General features: G+C 39.7%; 2 protein-coding genes across 2 annotated transcripts; one reads left to right on the top strand and one right to left on the bottom strand.

Moving 5' to 3' along the window:
- Positions 1-5,191: 5,191 nt before the first annotated feature.
- Positions 5,192-8,413, bottom strand: PTRHD1 (peptidyl-tRNA hydrolase domain containing 1). Its single transcript, XM_069494808.1, has 2 exons — positions 8,162-8,413; positions 5,192-5,494 (listed from the first exon to the last, which is right to left on the bottom strand). The coding sequence occupies exons 1-2, from the start codon at positions 8,411-8,413 to the stop codon at positions 5,324-5,326; spliced, it is 423 nt and encodes a 140-aa protein (XP_069350909.1). The 3' UTR covers positions 5,192-5,323.
- A 58-nt stretch (positions 8,414-8,471) lies between these two features.
- CENPO (centromere protein O) lies at positions 8,472-25,915 on the top strand. Its single transcript, XM_069495169.1, has 8 exons — positions 8,472-8,679; positions 8,861-8,957; positions 14,159-14,328; positions 21,533-21,650; positions 22,365-22,624; positions 23,546-23,717; positions 24,463-24,628; positions 25,853-25,915. Exons 2-7 carry the CDS (start codon positions 8,912-8,914, stop codon positions 24,597-24,599), a joined length of 903 nt encoding a protein of 300 aa, XP_069351270.1. The 5' UTR covers positions 8,472-8,679; positions 8,861-8,911; the 3' UTR covers positions 24,600-24,628; positions 25,853-25,915.
- Positions 25,916-25,949: the final 34 nt, after the last annotated feature.

The following is a 25,949-nucleotide window of genomic DNA, read 5'->3' as shown; positions in this document are numbered from 1 at the left end:
TTCCTTCCTCAGTGTTTCATAGTTCTCCCTGTAGAGGTCTTTTACCTCCTTAGTTAAATATATTCCTAGGTACTTTATTTTCTTTGTTGCTATTGTGAAGGGTATTGACTCTTTGATTTTAATAACCCACTCTTATGTTAATAGTTTCTCATGTTTGTACAGCACTTTTACGTACATTTGATTTGCAAAATCCTATAAAGCAATTATGGGCCTTTACTGATGGTGAAGCTGAAGCTCAGGTTTATGGTCATATGGCCAAGAAGTGCTGGACCCAAGAGTCAATCGTTGGCATGAAAACTGCCATTGTTTCCACTGCACAATACAAATATTAGAGATAAAAGCACCATTGGACAATGACACAAAGACTGTGGAAATCCTGATGAGTTAAAAATTACTCTCTCGAACTCAAGTTCCTTAGAAGCTTGTAGTGGTTTCTATTTTGAAAATAAAGCTGAGCACTAATTTTGACATTGTTGAAGTATACATGTCTTAAGTTTGTGTAAGGGTTTCTCACACAGGCTGCTGTATTATTCCTGAACAGTTTCATCTTTTCTCTTAAACTCAGTACCACCTACATGTCTATGCATCTTAAATCCACTCTTCTAGCCGCTATCTCTCTCATGATCCAGCCTTAAATTTCCAACTGGTGAACATTACCACATGGATCCCACCCTTCCACTGCCAGCACCTCAAGCTTCAGTCCCAAACCAAATAACTTATTCCCCACAAATATGTCCCTGTGTCTTGTATCTGAACTGATTGCATCATCATTCTGTTAGGGGTCATTTTCAACAACTTCCTCCCACTTATCTCACCAAATTGCAAGAAGTTAGCCTTTGTAGAGCCTCGTGGCCACTTTCTTCCTACCCCTGTGAGTCACTGACCCAATTCAAGATTCAATGTCTTTCTTTGGATGATTATGATAACCATCTTCTTGCCTCTTACATTCATCCTTCACACGAGCATCAGAGAAATCTTTCTAAACGCAGCCTTAAGAATCTAGTATTAGTGACTCTTTTTCACCCAGAGCCTTCTCTGGTCCCCACATTTCGATGAGCTTTTCCTTTACTCTTACTGTGTTGCTGCAGTGTTTGGGCCTCCATTGGCACATGGTTATATGCACATCTCTTTTCTCCACTAATTTGTGAGCCTCTTAAAGAAAAGGTGCACATTCTATTTCTCCTCCCTCAAAGTCTTCTACATAATAGGATCTTAAATTCTGATTGAGGCGATATTTTAAGTAAGGAGAAATTGCTGATGGACAGACCAGGCAATGAGTTGTCTCCTGGGAGTCTGGATTCTGGAGCTAATGGAAGGTTGCAGTCATGTCTAAGAGTTCAAGACAAGGTCATGATTTTATCTTGACAATTGTTCCTTTTTTTCATGAAATGTGAGTGAATGCAGGTCCTTTTCATGAGAAGTTTTTGAAAATCTCACACTCCAGTAGCCTCCACATATTTTGGAGATCTTGCAGAACATTAGCAGTTATCGTTAATATTCATAAAGCTCTCAGCTTTTATTTATAGATATATGCTTCTGTTAAACCCTTTGCACTTCTCAGATATTACCTCCTCACTGAAAATCAGCTGATTGGGTTGACAATCATCTTAACTGAGAAAAGAGAAAAGGCAGATCAGGAGAGACAATCACTTCCAGTCTTCCCTCTCAAAATGTATATATAGCTACTCTCTTCTTTACCTCCAATATAATGCTGCTGAGAAGTGATTCATGTTGGAATTAAACAAGAATAAGACGGCTCCTCATGAAATTTCTATTGGGCCTTTAAAACCAATGCCTCTAAAAGCTGAATGACTTAGAAAGTGAACAGAGGGGACAGGTCAATGAACAGAGAGACCTTCTTCTCTCTAACAGGAACAAGGGTCCTACCTGGGGTTTCTTATAATTGAAGAAGGAGCCCAGTCCTGCTTTTTTGTCAAATCTAAAATAATTTATCATACACCTGCCTGGACTAAATTTTAGGCTGCACATTTGCTGTTCATTTTCCTTTTTAACTTGCAAACTTTTATAAAAATAAGCATTAATTTTTTTAAATTAGCTTTCCATTTTAACATTCTTCTAATGTTAGCGATTATATTTTAAATGATAATTACTTAGCAAGCTAGACTTTAAAGTTCAACCAAAACCAACTTGGAAAAAGGCTCCCTATAGAATATACTCTATTTAAAGACTCATGCACTTCTCAGCTTAGGCTTTAAATTTCATCATACCTTCCATCAAAAGTTTTTTTTAAAGCCTTTTATTAAGGAAATTTTCAAGTATATATGAAAGTGGAAAGAATAGTGTAATGAACCAGTTTTAGGTTTTTTAAATCTGTCTTTGATATGTGATTTTTATAACTGTAAATAACAAGATAACTTCAGTCACTTTATCAATTTCCAGCTCAAAAGTAAGCTGCAGTTAGTCTTCTTGAGAACCTTTAGATTCAAGGATTTGTCTTTTAAAAATTGCACATTAGCTATTTTAAATATTTCACAAGTAATTTAGTAGTAATGACAATATGTTCAGCGAACAGATATTGAATACCTACTTTTTGCCAGGTACTATTCCAATCACTGGGACTACATTAATGAAGAAAATAAAAACCCCTGCACTTGTGGAGCTTGCATTCTAATGGAGGTTGCTTGATGATCAAATAAGCGAAATATATGGTGTATCAGGTGGCAAGTGCTGTGGAGAAAGATAGGGAAGGAGGGATATTAAAGCAGGAAAATCAGAACAGGCCTTCAGAGAAGGTGACATTTGAGTGACAACCTGAAGGAGGTGAGATAGTGAACAATGGCAATATGGAGGAAAGAGCTTTCCAAGCAGAGGCGCAAAGGTCTTGAGGCAGGGGCAGAGTGAATGAGAGCAATAGGAGTTGAAGTCAAGGAGGGGGTAGGGCTTTGTAGACCAAATGAAAACTTGGGCTTTAACTCAGATGGACGCCATTGGAGGATTTTAAGCAGGAGAATGGTATGCTGTTACCTGGGTTTTAAGGGGATTACTCTGGTTTTTGTGTTGAGAAGGCCAATGCAGAAGCAAGGAAACGTGTTATGAGGCTATTGCAATAATCAAGGCAAGAGATGATGACTTGGACCAGGATGGTAGCAGGAGAAATCGTGAGAAGGTGTCACAGTCTGTATATATTTTGAAAGTAGACACAAGAGTATTTGCTGCTGTATCAGATGTGAGGTGTGAGAGAAGAGTCAAGAATGGCTCCCAGGTTCTTGGCCTGAGCAGCCTGCAGGATGGAATCGCCATTAACAGAGATAGAAGCAGTTTAGTTCATTTTCTGTCATGGTAAGTTTAAGATTTTTATTAGACATCAGTGGCACATCCACTCAGCACCGGGTGTGGTGGCTCATGCCTGTAATCCTAGCACTTTGGGAGGCTGAGGCAGCAGAATTGCTTGAGCCTGGGAGTTTGAGGTTGCTGTGAACTGTGATGGTGCCACTGCACTCTAGCCCTGGTGACACAGCGAGATCTTGTCTCAAACAAACAAACCCATAGCTAAATTCAGCCTTACACCAGCATTCAAAACCTGTGAGCCTCTGGATCTTAGAGAAGGGGAAACTGGTGCTGTGCAAAGCTTGACCTCAGAGGACAGATAAAACTTCAGAGGCAATCATAGCTGAAGGCAGTGTTTCTCGACCATTTTTCCACACTAACACCTTCCCATCCGTAACAATGGCACACTATTGCCACCTTCTCAACCAGGAAGCGATGAGGAGTGCACACCCCTAGGACAGCATCTTGGAATCTGCGGGGAAGTTGTGTGTCGATTTAAACTAAAACAAGCAATTTTTAACATGCCTCTCTAGGGGAGACCTCTGCAGTCTGCCAGTGCCATGAGAGACGGTGACCGAGGCTTTGACTCTCAGCTTTTCAAGTTCAGAAACTCAACTTTGTCAGCTCTTCAGTGATAATTGGGCTCTAGGGTGTTGAGTCACACAACTCTCAGTCATGGAGGCTGATTTATAATCCAGAATGTCAATTAACCAATTTAAAATGGAAGACACAGCTTTCCAGCACTTGAACTACTCATGACCCCTTTTTGAACTACCCGCTAGTATCTAGATGGCTGGAAAACCAAATTAGTTACCAACTGTGAGAGATTAAGAAAACTGCACTGACAAAAGACCTGGTTTTCAGTCCCAGTCCTGCCATTGACTTTGATCTTGGGCAAGTCAAAGCCTTTCTGAATTCGTAAACTCTGAGGCAAGGCTGCCTGCATCACAAAGCGGTCAGGATTGATTAGTATGGAAGCATGTTGTTAATTGTAAAATGTTTCCCAGTTTTAAAAAACCTACCAAAGCCTAGGAGATAGAGCAGGTTTGTCTTTTTTGTTTTGTTTTGTTTTGTTTGAGACAGAGTCTCACTCTGTTGCCTGGGCTAGAGTGCCATGGTGTCAGCCTAGTTTGTGTCACTGCGCTACAGCCTGGATGACAGAATAAGACCTCATCTCAAAAAAAAAAAAAAAAAAAGATAGGTAGGAAATGTAAATGGGGAGGGTCTGAAGGCTAAGCGAAGGAGTGCTAGCATTAATCCATGGGCAAGTAGTCTGTTCTCAACAGGGTGCTCAGTGATCCCATCTACATAAACCTGGCAGCAGTGTCTGCTGGATTGGAACCAGGCTGCACCGGAGGTGAGTGACCAAGGGATGCTCCAGGGAGCAAAATGAGAGCCTGCTCCAGGGGGGCAGCCCTGAAACAAGAACACAGCTGTAGTATTTGACAGATTTCATCAAATCTAATCAATAATGTATGTACACATATATGTACGTACATATATAAAGATATATACCCACATAAATTTTAACATTTTTGATACTGAAATACAGTCAATTGCATGGCTTCATTAATTGGCAGCATTTCTTCTTAACAATATATAAAATAATGCTGCATCTTAAAGCTGATGTTGTCTTAGATTCAATGAAATATGATAACTGGATGTGAATAAGAAATAAGGAATTGAAAAGCAAAGATTCAAACCTGGGTGATTTGAAGAATTCTATTATTCCTAACAAAAAAAGGAAGGGCCTTTCCTTGACCCCCATACCAGAGTCTAACCAAATCTACTTGAGCAATGACCCATAGACATATTATATTACTGATTACCCACTTTCCCCACTTGAAATTATTAATAAGAATAAGAGGAAGTACTATTAAAGACAACTTTAATATGAACATGTGTTTGACCCCCAAGAAGCCATTACCACTGAAAGGGAGGAGGAAGCTGACACGGAAAGGAGTACATGATGCTTAGGGGTGAATGGCATGCTGTTTCTGGATCCTGCTGACATACAACTATATCAAAGCAGCAGTTATTTGAACAATCGGAACTTCTTCAAATACTGGTTCACTTCTTCCTTGGGGTAGGGCCGCAGTGCAATGCAAGTAGGGATATTCTCTGGCTGCTCAAGCCACAGCATGTGGTCAATGTTCTTCTGTTGCAGGGTCTCAGCCAGCTCCTTCAGGGTGGTCTCATCTGGGGCCTACAAGGAGCAAAACACAGATTGAATAGCTCATTTAGGCAGTATCAAAAGGCCAAAAAGAGGGGGTGGGCATCCTCTTAAGCAAAGTGGAAGAACAGCTTTACAAAAGAAGGAGTTGCCCTCGGTTGCCTTTCACTCTCTGCCTCGCAGTGGGGAGGGGGTGAGGCTTAATATTGCTATTTATATACATATATATATATATATTTTTTTTTTTTTTTGAGACACTCTCGCTCTATTGCCCAGGTTAGAGTGCCGTGGCGTCAGCCTAGTTCACAGCAACCTCAAACTCCTGGGCTCAAGCAATCCTTCTGCCTCAGCCTCCCGAGTAGCTGAGACTACAGGCATGTGCCACCATGCCCGGCTAATTTTTTCTACGTATTTTTAGTTGGCCAGATAATTTCTTTCTATTTTTAGTAGAGACGGGGGTCTCACTCTTGCTCAGTCTTGTCTCAAACTCCTGACTTTGAGCGATCCTCTCGCCTTGGCCTCCCAGAGTGCTAGGATTACAGGTGTGAGCCACCGTGCCCGGCCTGCTATTTATATTAAATGGAGATTTTTCTCTTCCCTCTTGAGACATTGTACGTGCTGTCAGTAATTATGCTGTGTACCTTTACTAGTTCTCCTATGGCTGGTGCCCATAATATCTAACCCTAATTCTTCAGCTAGCTCTGACTTTAAGAGCTGACTGCTAGAAGAATTTCTAAAATCACATCCTCCTCCCCTCCCCGCCTCCCCTCCTAGTCTATGTCACACAAACCTAGTAGGTTTTCCTTCTTCTAGGAGAGCTCCTGCTTGTTTACTCACATTACGGGAGGGTAACTATTCTCTGATGTACTTCTGAAATTGTTTCTGGGTCATCCTTACCATCCATTCACCCAGGCTGAATACCATCACAAGGAGTATTAAAACTGCCACTCAAAAAATAATGTATGTTATTTTGCATAAAGTATATTTTTTGCCTATGAAGGCAGAAGCCACTAAGATAACCAGAGGCTTGTCTCATCAAATCAGAGAATGCCACGATTGCCACTCTCTATCTACTGAGTCCTTTGGGCTGAGTCCTGCTGGAAGACTCATTAACTACTCCTCTCTTCTTCAGCACCAGGCATAGCACAGTGAGATAACAGTGAGCCTCTGGAGTCAGACCACTGGACTCCAAACTCCGACTGTGATCTTGAATAAGGTATGTGACTTAGCTGGCCTCTTTTCCCCTTTGTAAAATAGGGATAACGCTTTCTAGTAAAGATTCAATGAAATTAGACTATGCCTGGCACATACCCAATAAATGTATTTAATCTTGGTATTGTCTTATATTCTATCGGCCTTTATGGCTAACAACAGCACCTCAACTTAATCAGTAGTGACTCCTAAGTCCTTTTCTTGAGGCATGGCTAACAACTAAGGATCATCAGATACCTTTCAAACTCAGAGGAGTTACTTAATCTCTGTGGGCTACAGATGGCTAATCTGAGACAAGAGGAATCTGAACCTGATGATTTCTTGAGGCCCTCTTCCTAGAAAAAGATCTAAGGAAAACCTATCTGCTTTTTTTCTGCCTGCTCATAGATTCTCAAGACATTTTTTCCTATAGGTTATACTGCTGGATGTTTCACTACTCAATAGCAATTTTTCTCTTCAAAGATAATCTGTCTTTGCCAGGTATCCATGAAGGTATGACCCCACTCCTCCATCTGAGTTCTCTTTTATTTTAATGTAATTTTTTGTCATTATAAAATATGTGCTTAATGTAGAAAAATTTAAAATACAGAGAAGCATTAGGAAATAACCAAAATCTCACCATCCACTACTTGATATTTAGATGTATTTCCTCGGTTTTTTCTTTCAAAATTTGGATCATTTTGTATATAGAATATAGTTCAGTTAGTATCTTACCATCAGCAGTCTTCCGTGACACTAAATATGATTTAGTGTCAAAAACATGATTTATGCCAGCTTCACAATATATTATAAAGGCATAGATTAACCAATCCCTAGTATTGGAAATTTAATAATTTCCACCTTTTTTACCAATATAAAGTGCTCCTACGAATGGCCTTGTGCAAAGTTCTTCGGGTGCATCTGGTTATTTTCTTAGGATACATTTCTAGCAGCAGGATTAACAGAGTCAAAGGGTAAGATCTGTTTGGTCATCTGCAAAAAGAACTTTACCACTATTTTAAAAGATGTACCGATTTACACCCCTGGTTCTGGTATTTCCGATGCTAGTTACACTAGGGTTTTAAACATTTATTTTCAAATAATTTGGCGCTATACCCAGGTAAATACTTCAGTTTGACTTCACTTTGCACTGTTCCCATGGCAATAAGGAACCTGTGTCCTTATCGCTTCTGGATTGGTTTTGCTGGAGGACAGTACTTTTGGTCAAGGCTTTAAAAAGATGGAAAACAGAAGCCACCAGTCCCTGGTAAGCCCGGGAAGGGTGCGGAAAAGCCTTAATAATGGACACGATGTGCACTCTACACACAACCAGGCCCTGCCCAAGGGAAAGCTCCCGGGAATCACACCATTTTCCAAAACCTAAATGTTAAAGATTCCTCCCCACTCACGCCACACCCACTCCGCAAAGTTAGGCCTTTCTACCCAAGACCACACCCACTTCCGGTCTCAATGTCCTCAGCGTCCCTCCCCCTCCGCCCCGTGCCTCACCTCGAGGACCACTTTGCGCATGCGCCCTAGCTCTTCGAGGTAAGCGGCGGTGTCCGGATGGTTTCGGTGAATGTGCAAGGCCGCGGTGGCTGCGTGACAAGCCTGCGCTACCAGTGCGCCCGCCGGCCAGGAGAACGGAGCCTGTGATAGATCCTTTCGTAACACCAAGTATTGTACCAGGACCTGCGGCTCCGCCCTGGAGGCCGCCATCTTCCTGACCACCCGAAAGACCGGACCTACTGCCCGGTGCATTCTGGGATCAGGGAGGGGCTCTGAGCGCCGCCATGATTTTGTACGGAGAGCGCGCAAAGTACGCCGGGATTGATTGGATTAGTTTTGAAGACGAGGACGGCGGGAACTCTCACTCCTGGCCTGGATGAGCAAGAGGAAAGAAGGTTGGGGGAAGGAAGCCCCAAGGACCCACGGGACCGTGACCACGGTGGCGGGCTGAGCGGCGTTTTAAAAAACCTGCTGGACCAAAGGGGCCGTGCCCTCGGGAGCGCACCGGGGGCGGGGAGGTAGGTGTGGACATAGCAGAATAGGACCCGGGAACCGGCAGGCGAGTCAGGGAAGGGGAGTGCTAGGGGGGACACGGGTTATCCGGGGGCCGAGGGGGCGTGCCTGAGTGGTGAGTGCCCTGCCACCTGGGTTTGTCTGAATGGGAATAGATGTGACTTTGTTTCCATTTTCTTTTACCAGGAAGGACTGGCCCAGATAGCTTCACGGGAAGGCCCTTGGGAATCTGAGGAGATGGCGCAGGCGAATACTTTATGTCAAGATGGCAAGTCCAAAGGAGGTAACCAAAGGGTCGCCTATTCCCCCTTCCTACTGCTGTCCAAAGATGACCCGCAGGCTGAAAGAACCCTTTCTTCCTGGAAAAGATGTATGACCTGTCCTGTTTGGAAACAGAATGATGAAAGGAACTAACATTGAAAACTTAAACGGACAGGCAGCCAAGACCATTTGACAAGGAAAAATTACTTTGTTTCTAGGCTGCTGCTCCTTTGGACACTAATAAGTTGCATTCATAGTATGCTCTGTGTTTATATTTAGAGGTACAGTTCTAGCCAGTGAGATATCTTTCCTCTCATCCCAGGATTTTTGGGGGCCATTTATGCATTTCTCCTGAGGGAGGGCCAGTGTGAGGCAGTGACTTCGGTGTTGGTTAGACCTGGGTTTGAGTCCTGGGTCTGCCATATAAATATTGTGGCCTTGGACAAGTTACTTTACTGTTCTCTGCCTCAGTTTCTTCATATGGAAAATGGAGGTGAATAATAGCATTTTTGTGGTGGTTTTGGAATTAGATAAGTATTTAACTCTTTCCATGCTTTTCAAGTAAAGCATTTACCACCTGTCTAATGTATAGGAAGTATTCAATAAATGCTCTAATTCTTTACATGTTCCTACAAAACATCTAGGACAAGGGTTCAACAAATGCTTTAATATTAGAGTTGATTAGCATTATGAAACTATGCGTTATAGTGCGGAGTGCGAGAAATGACCACCTAGGGACCGAATTGAGCCAAATTATGAGTCTTTATTAGCTGGCCAGGACCACCCCCCTTCCCTGTTAGGGTACAGGTACCGAGAATGGTGCTGAGCTGAAAAAGCAGGGAGGTTTTATATTATCCTGAGTTAGAGCTACGTGACTTTAGGCACGGTGGTAGAAACAACATTATATCATCTTTTCCACAGCTGTGGGGTCTGGGACCAGCCTCAGACCCCCATTTCAGTTACAATCTTTAAGCGAGCAGGTTTACAGAAACAGCACCAATTAAGGAGCATTCTTCAGGAGTTAAGCAAGCACAACAAATTTTATGACAGGCAGCTGGAAAGTTTAAAAATCAGTTACAAGTTAATTGCTTTGATTTATCTCTGCAGGGTACTTTTTCCCAATTACAGACATAGGTCAAGCAAACATAGGTCACCTAGTGAGTGGGCCTTTACACTGTGACCTTTACTATGTTGGTCCTTACTCAATCCTTTGACAACTGAGATTTGCCTTTGAATTTCTGTCCAGAAGTAAGGTTGCTTTCGTCTTGAATACTCAGTAATATTTGTGGACAGTTCTTGTTATTGTGTGCCTTTATAGTCCTGTGCCACTAATTCTTTTTAGAGCTTTGAAGTACTTATGCAAGTCTGATGTCTCAATCTGAAGGGTTATGCATTAACACTTTGGAAAAGCTTGCATAAAACCCAATTTAAAAAATAATGCTATAGTTTTAAAAACAATTTCTAAGAGAGTAAATTTGGTGACCTTGTTTTCCTCTGGGTTATTATCATTGATAACTGAGAATTAACTATATTCAGATAACTGAAGCTGAAACTTTAGATAATAGTATGTGGGTTAAGATTTATTGTTACTTCAAGACTAGACATAAGTTTGGTGACTATGTATTAGAAACATGCTACAATCAGAATTAACATATTCTCTAGTCTATGACTGATTTTGTTTCTTTTAAAATACGCGATGAGGTTGGTGGAAGTTTTGGATTTTCAAGCAGCTTAGTCAAGGAGTTATTCTACAGCCCTTTTATTCTCTACCCAAAACATTATTTAAACATGTAGCTGTTATTCATACTGGTTTTAAGCCCTCTACTTGTGTGGTTTTATAATAGCTTTCTGCTTCAGATTCGAATTCTTTCAAAAGTGAGCATTCTGAACTCCCCACTCATTTCAGAGAGGAGGACACAGAATTTTAGTTGCAACCAGTTGATTTCTTCAAATAGGGAGGGATTTTGACCATTTTTGTAACCTTTTTTGGGACAGAACTGACTGACTGCAATGAAATGCAATCATATCTTCCAAGATGAGGCAAGCTCAATAGATTTTCTGTTTTCTCTAGTGGCAACATTAAATGACAAGCTGACATAGTTTTGAATACCTATGTATCTCAGAAACTTTGGGAGCATTAATATCTATTTGTTGTAGTATGCAGAGTTTACGTTTTCTTGGAGTGACTCGAGAACAGTAATTAACAGTAGGACAGTAATTAAGTCTTAAGTTGTTATTTTTATCATTTTTCCTTACAAACAGAAAAAAATGACATGTATAGTGAGTACCAAGGCAATTTTAGGTCCATAAAGTAGAATTTGACCAAGCATCTCCTGTAACACCTTAATTTAGACCAGGTATGTGCACTTTTCAAAATACCTCCCATTTGGACGTTAAATAATTTTTGTAAGCTCTGTGAGGACAAGGACTTTCTCTTGCCATTAGAGTATGAATGCTTCAAGCACAGTCTCTGGTCCATGGTAGATTCTCAATACATAGTTTTGTTGGATAAATAGAGATTTGTTAATAAAGCAATTAATCACATGCTAATTATTAGGGCTGATTTATTAAGATTTTCTTTTTTCACGAATATTATTGCAGTAATATGGACTTTTCTGTAGATATATGCCACATGAACTTAATCTCTTAAGAGATCATGCCTGGTTGTCCATCTTTCAGTAAATATTTACAGAGCATTTACCATATGTCAGGCATTGTGCTAGCTATTAGGGATACATGGGTGAACAAAAACATACGTGGTACCTGATTTTGCAACTTGAAGGTTCAGTGGAAGAGAGAAGCGATCAAATAATCACATTAATTAATATATAATTAAAACTATAATATTTTTTTTCTGAAGGAAACTTATACAATTCTTTGAGATCTTACGAAAAGGCACTTGACCTTGTTCTGAAGGTGCCGCAGAGGTTTCCCTAAGGAAATGCTGCTTTCACTGAGTGCTGATGAGCTAGAGTAAATGCAGGTGAAAGTGGATAAAGGGGCTAGGAAATAACAATCCGTGGAGAGGGAATCGCACGTGTGAAGGAACCAGACGAGTTTGAGAGCCTGAGAGGAGGCCTGTGAGGAAGTGCAGAGAAGGATCATTGCGATATTGATGAGGACAGGAGAGATAGGCAGGGCCCAGCAGGCCTTGTAGATAGTGCAAAGTCATTGTAAGGCTTTAGCCAGCTGGAGAACATGATCGAATTTTGAAATATGCCTCTGGTGTAGGAGCCATCTAGGAAACTTGTAGTAAGCCAGAGATGACAGTGGCTTCAACTGCAGTGGTGGCAGTGCAGATGAGAAATGGACATATTTTAGAGGTACTAGGACTGTGTATTCAGTAGGATTTGGTAACGAGGTTGGGGCATGGAGAAAGGTGTAAAGAAGATGCTAAATATCTGGCTTACATAACTAGGTAGATGGTGGTCCCAGTGATTGAGGGCCTTGGAAGGGAAAGATGGTGATTCAGTCTTGGACATGTTGAGTGTCAGGTTCCTCCAAGACTTCCAAGTAGACATACTGAGAAAGCAGGTAGATATTCTCTAAAGTTCAGGAGAGATAAGCTAGAGATACATATTTGTGAGGCATTCACTTGTAGATGGTCATTAAGGCTGTTGGTACTGATGAGATTTCTTCAGGAGGAAAAAGGTCTTGGGACTGAGCTTTGGAAAATTCCAGCATTTAATGGTCAAGAAGAAGAGTATAAGCTTGCAAAGCAGAAAGAGGGGTCAGACAGGTAAAATGTAAGCTTCCCAAAAGCAAGGTCTTTGTCTCTTGGTCATCATTGTGTTCCCAGTGCCCAAAATAGTGCTTGGCACAAAATAAGTGCTTAATAAACATTTATTGAGGGAGGAAAACCAGGAGGCTGGTATGGTAGGATTCAAGGGAAGAGAGTGTTTCAGGAAGGTAGTGATCAGTAGAGTCATGTACTGCTGGGAGGTGAGATGAGGGAGCTTGAAAAATGTCCATTGGATTCAGCAACATGAACATCGCTGTTGATCTTAGTTTTAGAGAATGATGGGAACAGAAGTGAGTTGAGAGTGGGTTGAGGTATGAATAACAGGTAAGGAAATGGAGAAAGTAAGCATAGGTTGCGCACCGGAAAGCCAAATCTGAAACTTTTTGAGCGCTGATATGACATGCAAAGGAAATGCTCATTTCAGATCTTGGATTTAGGATGCTCAAACTGGTAAGTATAATGCAAATATTCCAAAATTCAAAAAAATCGAAACTCTAAAACACTTGGGGTCCCAAGCATTTTGAATAAGGGATACTCAGACTGTGTGGGCAAGTCTTTTAAGTAGTTCGCCTGGAAAGGAAAGGGGAAAATGGGGGGATGGTAGGCGGAAGGCATGTGTGGACCAGGGTGGGCCTGTGGGTCTGTGTGTGAGTGTGTGCGTTTGAAGCCGAGTGAGACTTGAGCCCTTGGGGAAGGGTCCAGCTGAGAGAAAAGGGATTCAGCGGAGAACAGGGATAAGGGTAATCTCGGGTTCCTGAGAAGGCAAGAGGGAGCAGGAGTCGATGCCTAAAACAGGGCAATTCTGCACGTAGTGCGGGTTTGCTTCTACTTCATCTCACAGGATTTTTTGTTTCTTTGTTTGTTTTTTCTGGAATATTATCCCCTGCCCCATAAGAAAGTCTAGGTTTTTAGTTTTAATTAGATAGATGAATGAGATAAGTTTTTGGATTCTGTCCCAAGGCAAGGAGAGCAGATTAAGATTTTCATATATGTATATCCTTGTGAACCGCCCCCCTACAAAATAGATGCTAGATCTACTTAAGAAACCCAATTAAATAAAGTCTGGTAATTAAAAGTATAGAATTTTCATGAGGGAGATTCTGGCTAGTCTGTGATAAAGCCATAAATCATCCTTTTCCACAAGATGTGCGTTTGCGATAAACTATAGGCCTAGATAAAATACTGCCAGCTCGTCAGCATGTGATAGCCAATTCAGATTCTCTCTCATGCTCTCTTCGAATAGTATCCTGGTCAAGGCAGTTTTTTACATCACTGTTCAACCTAAGAGGTTGATGATCTTTGATTTTAATTATCAGCTCCTGTGATAAATTGGTTCCATAAATTGTGGCTGCTATCTAACAATTCAGCTGGCCACAGAGTTCTGGAAAAAAGAGTCACCCTATGTTCTTCTCTGAAATGCTTCCTTTTGCCAGAGTTAGAAGTCCTTGGCTTCCTGTGAACCTCCCTTTTACTTTCCTTAGGTGTCTTAGCTCACTTGGAAAGACTGGAGACTGGAGTGAACAGATCCGGTAAACAATGTGAAGAGCTGCAGAGTGCACAGGCGGTGGGAAGTGCTCTTGCAACAAAGATTCGTAAACTGAGGTGTCTTCGAGATAAGCTGAGGGCTGAAGTGAAGCAGCGGCAAGCCAGAGTGAGTGGAAGGGTGCTGGTGGCAGGTTTTCCTAGGGTGTAAAGAACAGACATGATCCGAAATTGGCAACTTTGTGTAATGTGTTTTACTTGTGATTTTACTGGATGGGCTTCGGTCCCTCAAATGATCAAACCTGGAGAGCTGCAGCTAATATCACTGTCACCTGACAATTTTCAGGCACTACTGATGGGCCAGGTGAGTTCTTCCCAACGGACTCTTAACCTGCCCTCACAGACATCTAAGCCCATTACCTCAATCGCAGCTTGACTTGAGTTACTGGTTCTTTTGTCATTAGTGACATCTTTCCATCACCCAGGCTTAAAACCTTACAAGAAACTGTGACCGTTCCCTCTTTGCAGTTTTCTTGCTAGCCCAGGTCCAGTCAGCAAGCCCTGTCAAATTTTCCTTTATACGGTCTTTGCACTTCCTCCCGCCATTGCCGTAGCTCAGGTGTTATCCACATACGGGGTAAATGTCTATCAAGTGATTTAGATGCTGGGATTATTACAGTAGTCTGTTAGTTGGTCTCTCTTCTAGTATTTCTACTTTTTCACTAAATCCTGCACAGCCAAGAAAATGCTTCATGAAACACCACATCATTTCCCTGCTCAGAAACATGCAATAATCACTCATTGCCCGTGGAATAAGGTCAGCCTTCCTTCATTTTCTTGTCTTCCCATTAAAGTAAAATATTTATAAAGTGCACAGATCTGATGAACTTTTTTTACAAAGTGGGCACAACCAGGTAACAACCACACAGATAAAGGATAGACTATTACCAGTACCCTTTAAGTCCCCCCTTTGCCGCCTCCCACGCATTTCTCTCAAGGTAACCACTATTCTGATTTTTGTCACCATAGGTTGGTTTTACCCATTTTTGAACTTCATGTAAATGTAAAAAGTATAGACTCTTATGTCTGGCTTCTTTTGTCAAATGTCATGTCTGTGAAATTCATCTATACCTTGTGTGTAGTGGTCACTTTTTTTTTAAATTGCTGTATAGCAATTCCATCTTATGAATATACTACAATTTATCCATTCTGCTGTTGATGACATTTGAGTTATTGGGTTATTTCACTTTGGGACAATTATGAATATTGCTTCTCTGAACATTTTTGTTTCTGGCTTTTGGTGTAAAAATATACACTTGTCTGTTAGGTTTATACCTAGTAGAATGGCTGGGTCATAGGATATGCATATTAGCTTTCATAAATACTGCCAGTTTTTGAAAGTGATTATACCAGTTTTATATTCCCAGCAGCAGTGTATAAGATTTTCATCCATTTCACACTTTACCAATACTTGATGTCCATTTCAAAAAATCGTCATTCTGGCGGGAGTGTAATAGTATCTTATTGTAGGTTTAATTTGCATTTGCCTAATAACTAATGATGTTAAGTACCTGTATTGGACACTTGAAAATCTTTTGTTGTGTACCATGCTTTTCAAGGCTTTTGCAAAATTATTATTAAGTTGTCTATTAAATTGTAGAATTCTTTACATATTTTGGCTATGAGTTCTTCGCTGGGTATGTATATTAGAGTCTTCCTTAGACTGTGTGTTGCCTTCTCTCTAATGGTGCCTGTGATGGAAGGAAAATCTTTGTTTTATTGAACTTCAATTTAGGAATTTATGCTTAGTTCTCTTGTTTCCTGTTTAATAAGTCTTTGCCTAACTTAAGATCATAATGATGTTCTTTGTTATTTTCTAAAAGTTTTATTGTTATCTTTTACTTTTAGAATTATTATACAATTCATCTATAATTGATTTTTGTGTGTGTTGTATGATAGAGGTCATCCTTCTTTTCTTGTGTTTTTCCATATGGATATTTAGTTCATCCATTACCACTTCTTGAAAAGATCACTCTTTTCCCCTTCTATTGTAGCGGATCTTTGGATCCAATGTGGGTCTGTTTCTAAATTGTGTTCTGTTCCATTGATCTGTTTGTCCATCTTTGCGCCACTACCAGAGTTGCTTACTTGACACCTATAGTATATGTCCTCTTCTTCAGAATTATCTTGCCTATTCTTCGTCTCTTGAATTTCTCATAAATTTGGGAATCAGCAATTTTTAAAAATAGACCTCCTGTTTTTATTGGGATGGCTTTGAATCTATAGATCAATTTGGGGAGAATTGAAATCTTCAATTACACTATTGCTTCTTCCAGTCAATGTATATGGTATGTCTTTCTTTTTATTTAGTTCTTTAATTTTTCTCAGTAATGAATATAGTTTTATGTGTGTAGAGGTCTTAAACATCATTCATTATATTTATTCTTATGTATTTAATTTTTCATGATGTTATTGTATATGACAAGGGTCAGCAACTTTTTCTGTTGAGGGTCAGATATTTTAGGCTCTGTGAGCCATATGGTCTCTGTGACAACTATTTAACTCTGCTGTTAAAGCATGAAAGTAACCATAAACAATATGTAAGAGAATGATTGTGGTACTTTCCAGTAAAACCTTATTACACAATCAGTGTCTACCGGGATTGGACCTACAAGCTGTATTTCATGACCCCTGATATATGGTATTATTGTTTAGAAATTGTATCTTTTAATATTTGGTACTATTATATGGAAATATATTTTATTTTTGTACATTGACCTTATATGTGGCAACTTTGCTAAATTTTAGCTTCTTCCTTTCCAATTCTTCTAACTTTTATTTATTTATTTATTTTTGCCTTATTCCACTGACTAAGATCTCTAGTGTGTTGTTGAGTAGAAACAGTCATAGGGTCAACCTGTTTGCAGTAAATTTTATAGATATTTTTTATCAGAATAAGAAAATGCTCTTTTATTTCTAGTTAGCTAAGAGTTTTAATGGTGATCAGGTATTACGTTTTATCAAATGGTTTTACTGCATTTTTTTAAGGCTTTCTCCCTTATTTATGTTGATTGGTGTTTGAATGATAAACCACCCTTACATTCCTGCAATAAGCCTAATTTGGTTTGATGTATTATTCTTTTTATATAATGCTAAATCTGATTTGCTAATATTTGCTAATAGGACTTTTGCATCTAATGAGAGAGATTGCCCTATGCTTTTTTTTTTTTTTTTTTTTTGGTGATGATCTTGTCAGGTTTTGGCATCAAGTTTCTGCTGGTCTCAGAAAGCAAATTAAGTTATTTTCCTTTTTTCCTTCTGTTCTGTGGAAGAGCTTATATAAAACTGGTGTTATTTTTCCTTACATTTTTGTAAAGAATTCCCTGGTAAAGTTCTTTGCGCCTTCTCTGTGGGAAGATTTCTGACCCAATTTCTTTTTTGGGGGAGGGAACTGGGGGGGACAGGGTCTTGCTCTGTTGCCCTGGCTAGAGTGTGGTGGTGTCATCATAGCTGACTACAACCTCAGACTCCTGGGCTAAAGTGATCCTTCTGCCTCAGCCTCTCAAGTAGCTAGAACTAGCAGGCACACACACGCCTAGCTAATTTTTTAATTTTTTGTAGAGATGGGGGTCTCACTCTTGCTCAGGCCGGTCTTGAACTCCTGGCCTCAAGCAGTCCTCTCACCTTTGCCTCTCAAAATGCTAGGTTTATAGGTGTGAGCCACCATGCCCAGTCTTGGTCCAATTTCTTTGATCAATATAAAACAATTCAGATTTCCTATTTCTTCTTGGGTCACTTTGGGAAAGTAGCATTTTTCAAAGAGTTTATCCATTTCATGTAAACTCTCACATTTAAAGTTGTCTGAAACTTTTTTAAACAACTTACTGTCTTATGAATAAGATAAATCAGTAATATTGTCTCATTGTTTATTCTGATACTGGTAATTTGTACTTGCTCTCACTCTTTTTCTTTCCCCTTGATTAGTCTTGTTCACATTTTATCACTTCTGTACCTTTTTCAAAGAACCAACTTTTGGCTTTGTTGATTTTTCCCTATTGTTCATTTGTTCTGTATTTTCACTTCTTTCTACTCATTATTTCCTTCTCTTTTTTTTTTTTTTTTTTTTTTTTTTGGGACAGGGTCTCACTCTGTTGCCCAGGCTGGGGCACGGTGCCATGATCATAGCTCACTGCAACCTCAAACTCCTGGGCTCAAAATGGTCCTCCTGCCTCAGCCTCCAGAGTAGTACAAGCCACCTGGCTAATTTTTTTTTTTTTTTTTTTTTTTTTTTAGAGATAGGTTCTTGTTGTGTTGTCCAGGTTGGTCTCAGACTCCTGGCTCCCAAAGTGCTGGGATTATAGGCATGAGCCACTGTGCCCAGTGTCCTTCCTTTTTTTACTCTCTTTGGATCTAAGTTGTTGTTCTTTTAGCTCTTGAGATGAATATCTATTGATAGTTTTTAGTCTTCTTTTCTCTTGTATGCATTTAAAGTTGTAAATTTTCCCTCTAGGCATGACTTTAGCTATATCCCAGAAGTTTGATATGTTATATTATATTTTCATTATTTCTATTCAAAATATTTTCAGTTTTCATTGTGGTATCTTCTTTGCCCATGGGTTTGTTTCGGAAATGTATCATTTCCAAAAATTTGGGTGTTATTTTATTAAGTTACTGATTTATAGCTTAATTCCATGTGGTCAGAGAACATGACACCCAGCATGTGGTTGGTTTTGGTAAATGTTCCATGTGCATTAAATGTGGACTTTGTGGTTGTTGGGTACTGTATTTTATGTGTGTCAGATAGACCAAGTGTGTTCATGTTGCAGGTAGTTTATATCCTTACTGACTTACTTGTCTACTTGTTTTATTAGTTACTGAGATTTGTTAAAATCTCCCACAGTGGTTATAAATCTGTTTTTTCCCTTTTATTCTGTGTTTCTGCGTATACTGGGTGCAAACAAATTTAGGATTACTGTATTTTCCTGGCTTAGTTAACTTTTTATTATTAAGAAATGTTCCTTTTATTTTTAGTTAAATTTCTTGCCTTAAAGCCTACTTTGACAAATGCTAGTGTAACAACTTTTTTTTGGCTAGGGTTTGCACAGTAAATTTCATCTATTATTCTACTTTCAACCTTTCATGCCCTTATAGTTAAGGTATTTCTATTTTAAGTAGCATGTGGTTAGATATTTTTAATCCAGCCTGGCAATCTTTGTCTTTTAATTGGAACATTTAGTCCATGAAATTTTATTATGACTGCTTATGTATTTGAATCTCATTCTGCCATGGTATTATTTTATTGTCTTGTTTGTTTGATACAGTCAGTCTTCCTTTAGGGTCATGCACAACTCTCCCTTCCCTTGCTGCACCTCCGTATTTCCATGTGGGGTTATGTTACTTCAGTGAAGTAGCTTTTTTTATTACAGTAAATTCTCTATTTTTGTTTGTCTGAAAACACCTTTATTTCATTATATTTTTTATGTTTTAAGGACATTTTTACTGGGTATAGAGTTATAGATTGGAAGTTTTTTTTTTTTTTTTTCAAACATTTAAATATATCGTTCTGTTGTCTTCTAGGGCCATAGTTTCTGTCAGGTGTTAGGTGTTAGTCTTATTGTTTGACTATAATGTGTCTTTTTTCCCCTCAGACTTCTTTTAAGATTTTCTCTGTTTTTGGTTTTCAGCAGTTTTATATCATAATGTAACTGGGCATAGTTTTCTTTGTTTATCCTGCCTGGTGTTTGTAGAGCTTAAATTAATTACTTGATATTTTTCATGTCTTTTGGAAAATTGGCTGTATTTCTTCAAATAGCTCATCTATTTCATTCTATTTCTGGGGCTCCTATGTATGGTGAGTTTTTTGTTTTTTTTTTCCTGTGACCTATGTCTTCACTACTTTTTCTAATCTTATTTTTCTCTATGTGCTTTGATCTGGATGTGAAAAGATACCTATTTTCCACTTCACTTATGATCTTATCTAGTTGGTTTTTAAAGCTATTAGAATTTTAGTTACTGTATTTTTTGGTTCTGGGGTTTCCATCTGATTCTTTTTTATAGAGTCTAGCTCTTTGGTATCAGTTCTCCATCTTTTAACCTATTTTAATGGCCATGCCCAATAAATCAAATAGCCGAAACCCTTGGATCTGTTTCTGTTGTCGTCTTTTCCCTCTTGGTTTTCAGTCATCTGTTTCCTGGTATACCTGATAATTTTTTTGATTGTATGATGGGTATTGTGTATGAAAAAATACAGGGGTTCTGAGTTATGTTATCTTCCTCCAGGAGGAATTTTAGTTTTTTTCTGGCAGGCAGGATAGCCTGTGGGCGTATCACCTTAATCCAAATGAGGTGGTCTGTTTGCAGTTTGCCCTTACTCCTAGGGTGCAGCTTTTTTTTTTTTTTTTAGGGCCCTTAACTGAAAGTTTGGATGTGTGTCAGGACAGGTCTATTAAGGCTCCTCTTCCTTGGCAGGCCTTGACCTCCAAATTTTGCTCTGCCAAAAGCTCTGCTTAGTTTTTTAACCTATAGCAACTTCTTTCTGTTTGGTTTCTCAGTACCCAGTCACCCATTTGCAGTTTAGGAATAGCAAATACCTGGAGAGCAAATTGCATTCTAAATGTTGGGTGCCTTTTCTGTGGGATCTTGGCCCATAGAAAGGCTGCTTTGATAACATTTATGTCCAGTGTTTTTCTCCCCAGATAATGAGACTGCTACAGAGCGTAGCCTACAGCTTTCTGTCAGGCCCATGTGCCTTGCGTATGAACACACAAATGCTCTGAGGGGAAAGGCTGCAGAGAAAGCCAGCTAACTTCAGAGCATTTATCTTTATTCTTTAAACCTGGCTATTTGGGTTGTTCTTTAATGCTTTCAAACCATTTTCTGTCTCTTTGCTTGCTGACTTATTTATTTTTAGTGTTTTATCACGTTTGCATGGTTGTTCACAGAGGGAGGGTTAGCTGTCTGCTGGGCCATAGCTAGAAGAGTCAGTCTTAGAGTCCTGGCACTGAAGCCCTGCACCATCTAACCTGGGCCAGCTTTCCCAGCCTCGCCTCTCTTTACTGCCATCTCTTTTGCTCACATTCATCCTAGACTTCCCGTACACCCTTTTCCTCCTCCTTTCACACACCTCTTTTCCCACCAAAATTTGAACTGTTCTTCAGGCCAGCAGAGTTTCTAGTGTCCTAACAATGTGACCCGTAAGATTCTTCCTCTGGTGTGAATTAATTCATAGCACTAACTGACCAGCCACTGTAGCATTTCTTGATGTATTACAGTATATAAAATCCTCTGTATTTAGCTCTCATCCAGTTGGGTGAGGGCAGGGACTTTGTGGTGTACCCCTTTGTAGCCAGTTTGATTTGTTGCACATCTTGCAGGTGAAAGCATCTATTGCCAATGCAGAGCCTGACCAAACAGTGGAGATCAGTGAACAAGAAGTTTTGGAAAGGAAACAGAAAAATGTGAAAGCCATTTTGCAGGCATATCGTTTTACGGGTATGATTTTTTTTTTTAAAAAAAAACCTAATTCAGTCTGGGTTTCTGTCTCTAGTGAGTTAGTTTGCTACATGTATTATTAGTTCTGGACTAATTTCATGAGAATTTATTTTGCAGCCCCCACCCTCGTGTCTCTCTCTCTCTCTCTCTCTCACACACACACACACACACACTCTCGCACACACGCACCCTAGTTGTAGGCATGTCTTCATCTACAAGATTGGCCTCTTTGTACAGCAGAAGCTTGGTTAGTGGCTGGCTTAGACTATTCTTTTTTAGCAATTCATTGTGTGCCAGACTCTGCATTAGAACTTCCTTTACCGCTGGCTTGCTCTACACCACTAGTCAAATAGTTTGAACCCCTCAAGTCTCTGTTTCACCATAAATAAGAATTTATTCTCCCATCTGTGCTAAAAGAGGATTATGGAAAGAACTGTCATAAATTACTTTGATACTCAGAAGAAAAAAAGAGAATAGCTAAACTGAAAACTTCAAAAATTTTTTCGTCAACAATTTGGCCTTTAGGATGTCTTTTCTTTTCCATCATTCTTCCATGGTTTAAACAACCCAATCTCAAAGTGAGCCAGAGTCAAACATTTGTGCACATGGCGTGTATGTACTAGCACTGTGGAGGCGACTGGGATGCATGGATGAACTAAGAGATTACCTTTGCCCGACATCTGCTGAGAGGTATCGTCTTACCGTTTGCCTCAGGAATCAGCGCTAAACTGACCAGCCGAGGAGTCTGTGTCTGCATCAATACTGCTTTTGAGGGGAACCTACTGGATTCCTATTTTGTGGACCTTGTCATAAAGAAGCCACTCCAGATATATCACCATTCGGTCCCAGTCTTCATTCCTCTGGAAGACATAGCTGCAAAATACTTACAGACTGATATTCAGCACTTCTTGTTCAGTCTCTGCGAGTATTTAAATGCTTACTCTGGGAGGAAGTACCAGGCGGATCAACTTCAGGTATCTGTCTGTGATGTTATATACCCCATTTTATGGGCGCAAGGTAGAAAAGGGAGAAACAGAGAGGTGTTTTCTTTTGTATTTTAAATGTTCCCTAGCCAGAAGTTTGGCCATTACTTTTCTAATGTTTGTTTTTTATTAACATACAAGCTATTTTCCACCCTCTTCTTACCCTTTTGAACCTCTGGATGATGTTGAAACATAGGTACTGGTCAAAGGATCATGTACTCTTGAATGGTACTCTGGTAATTTTATTACAAGGTTGTAGAATGTACTTGTTATACTTTAATTTGACAAAGATTTATTGAGCATCTACTATATGCCAAGTGCCTTCCTGAACCTTGGGAATCGATGCAAGCAGAAGGAGAATTATGGGTTCTAAAGTACCATAGAGGAATACTATCCATCCTCCTCTAAACTCTGACCTACTTTCTTAGCGCTGCAGTTGAGCTGAGGTTGGGGTGAAAAAAGTAAATAGGAAATGAATGCAAATAGGCAGTAAGTGGCTCTTATAAGCTTAGCATTTCCCCCTTTACGTATTTGGAATGACTGAAGCTTCCAGTTATAGGTTAAACTTAAATTGATATGTGAATGCAGACATGAAGCATCTTAGCCATATATGGTAATGTCAATGAAATTCTTGGCAGAAACAGTATCTCACCTCCACAGCACCCTTGGCCATTTAGGAAGTGCTTCCTGCAGGCCTTTCTAGGCTGCCACTGACTAAGTTATCTTATAAGTCTCTTTCATTAGTTTTTTTTTTGTTGTTGTTGTTGTTTTTTCCAGGCCTTTTCTGTTCCTCATTTATTTGTCTGAAATACAATTTGTGGTCTGTTTTCGGCAGATATATTTGAAGTGTTGTAACCATGCCTTTGCAGTGGTGATCATCTTATACTTTGTTTTGTTCCTCACCCCTTTTAGAGTGACTTTGCAGCCTTTCTGGCTGGGCCCTTGCAGAGAAACTCACTGTGCAACTTGCTGTCATTTACTTACAAAGTGGATCCAAAGGGTCAGGCTTTCCCATTTTGTGCGAGATTGCTGTATAAGGACCTCACGGTAACTCTTCCAACTGACGTCACCGTTACGTATCAAGGTAAGAGGAAGGATGCCTTAGTGAAGAAATTATAATGTGCTCTGGTTTGTTCAAGTTGAATGAAACAGGTAAAATAGGTAGAATACATCAAGTTGGACTTCTTGATACTTTCTTCTGTTGATGTACTATAAATTTACTCAGAATGTAAGATACAAAGACTATGTTACTTCTGTCAGTCTTTCTTTTCCTCTTTGTAAACAAAATTATTCCAGTTTTCCCTCCTCCTTTGTCCCATCCAACTCTGCCAGTGTTCTGTTCTTTTAGCTTATGATTTGATTTCATTGGAGACCCCCGCTTGAAGAAGGACAACTAGTAGTAAGTTTGTGTCCTAGGATCATTTATGGTGAATGGAGCTAAGCCTCGTTTCACTGTGAAGCCAAATAGACACGACAAGTCAGTGTACACTTAGCTTTCTATAGAGTATTCTGTAAATGGAAAATTTTCAGGGCTGGCCAAGAGAGACGTTTTTTTGTGAACCTTTTTCAGTTAAATTTGTCATAATATTATGGCATGGGCAATAATGAAAAATTGGGTAAGATGTTTTTAGGAGGCAGACATTTTGAACCTGCCACAGGTTTCAAAGGTTTTTTTCTGTGAACAGTCTCAAAATTACATTTATCCAGTAAAAGGCAGCCTCTCTCAGTCCAGACCAAAAAATAAAAGTTATATCAGTCCAGAATATCAGGGATGCAAGTTCTCATTCCCCTGGTTGAACTCAATGAGACTGACAGATTTTATTTTTTAGGAACAGAAGCATTATCCACCTCCTGGGAAGAGCAGCGAGCAGCCCATGAAATTCTATTCTGTACGAAACCCCTTCATCAAGTGTTTGCTTCATTTGCAAAAAAAGGAGAAATGTTGGATATGAGCCTGTTCTCCTAAGATATTTTTTTCATTGGAACATGTCAGAAGTGAGTAAACTGGTACTGTTGACAGCCTTATCTGGGAATCACCTTGTAATGTGAGCAGACATCTACTTCTTCATCAGGATGAGGAGTAAATTTGAGTATAGACATAGGCATTTTGTGACAATTCCCACGATAGACTGGTCACTTGTTATAACGCCTAAAATCATCTGGTTTTTTTTAAGGTATTAAATGAGTCAGTCATACATTTTAGTTGAAAATCAGAATGGTTTGTGGACTGATAAGACAACATTTTATGGAAGAGGGAAGGTGTATCATTCACCTAACAGTATTTCTAGGTTTTATAGAAGCTTTAAGTAATTCTGCCTCATTTTTCTGTTCTGAGAGTTTTAAAAAGAAGTTCTTAGAACACTCCAGGTTCATGATAATGAGGTAGATCATATAGTTAAAAGGGGAAGTGTGTTTAATCTTTCGAGCAATGTATTCTATCTAGGCCACTGTTTGTTTTCTACATAATATGGTCTGAGAAAGCAATACAGGAAAAAGTATTCAGGGCTCAGTGTATCTAATAGTTTCCTAAAACAGAGTGCTAAAAGTATCAAGTCCCTTGTGAAAAAAGCATGGTTGGAAATCTGCCCATAAACTTAAGTTATTGTTGCAAAGGGAAATAGGCCTTCCCCTCCTCATGTCTTCCCTTGTCCTGGTCTGTTGAGTGAACTGTTTCTCCCTGTAACCACGGCCTCTGATCTGCTGGCACTTGTTGTTCCTTGGTTTATGGGTCAGTTCACAGATGCAAAAACCTGTGTGTTTGGCTGGCCAACTTCTCCCATTTCAATTCCTGTCCCTCCCTTGCCCAGTCACAGGAGTGATTGTTACTACTGCCCAAGGCCCAGAGCTGCATTCAGGCTTCACTCTGAAATGGTCACTTCCTAGACCTTGTGGTCGGGAAGTGACCTCCGTGTGTGCAAGTCCAGGGCTCTTGCCTTCCAGGCACGTCTGAGGCCCAGTGGCAGGAGTTAGTTAGCAAAGCACTTAGCCCTTCTCAGATAAGAGATAGTAACAGAATTTTCACAATGATCTCATTCAAGTTGAATAAAGCTTTTAATAAAACAGTCTTGTTCTTTATCAATACCTGTAAATTCTCTTTTAAAGCAGTAGCAAAGGCGACTGTAGCAAGAGCTCAAAAGGCAAGGCAATATCGGAAAGTATTTTTAAACAGAAGGTTAAAAATATAAATGTAGAAGATCTGTTTATATATTTTTCTTTCAGAAATAAATTCCCCTCCCCCCACCAGGTGAAAGGAAATATTGCACTTTCTGCTCTCAGGACTATAAGGTGACAGGGGTTCCAGAAGAACCTTTCAAGA

This window comes from Eulemur rufifrons, chromosome 19 (genome assembly GCF_041146395.1).
Source record: "Eulemur rufifrons isolate Redbay chromosome 19, OSU_ERuf_1, whole genome shotgun sequence".
NCBI classification, from domain to species: Eukaryota; Metazoa; Chordata; class Mammalia; order Primates; family Lemuridae; genus Eulemur; species Eulemur rufifrons.
Note: the sequence above shows the minus strand (reverse complement) of the source record. Positions and strands in the feature narration are given on the sequence as shown.

What these genes read in the sequence shown, in the direction of transcription:
- PTRHD1 (XM_069494808.1), bottom strand. Translation starts at nt 8,413, where the DNA reads ATGCACCGGGCAGTAGGTCCGGTCTTTCGGGTGGTCAGGAAGATGGCG. An exon ending in TGCGCAAAGTGGTCCTCGAG is followed by an intron (nt 5,495 to 8,161) that starts GTGAGGCACGGG and finishes TGCTCCTTGTAG; the next exon opens with GCCCCAGATGAGACCACCCT.
- CENPO (XM_069495169.1), top strand. Translation starts at nt 8,912, where the DNA reads ATGGCGCAGGCGAATACTTTATGTCAAGATGGCAAGTCCAAAGGAG. An exon ending in AGATGGCAAGTCCAAAGGAG is followed by an intron (nt 8,958 to 14,158) that starts GTAACCAAAGGG and finishes TACTTTCCTTAG; the next exon opens with GTGTCTTAGCTCACTTGGAA. An exon ending in GCAGGCATATCGTTTTACGG is followed by an intron (nt 21,651 to 22,364) that starts GTATGATTTTTT and finishes CGTTTGCCTCAG; the next exon opens with GAATCAGCGCTAAACTGACC.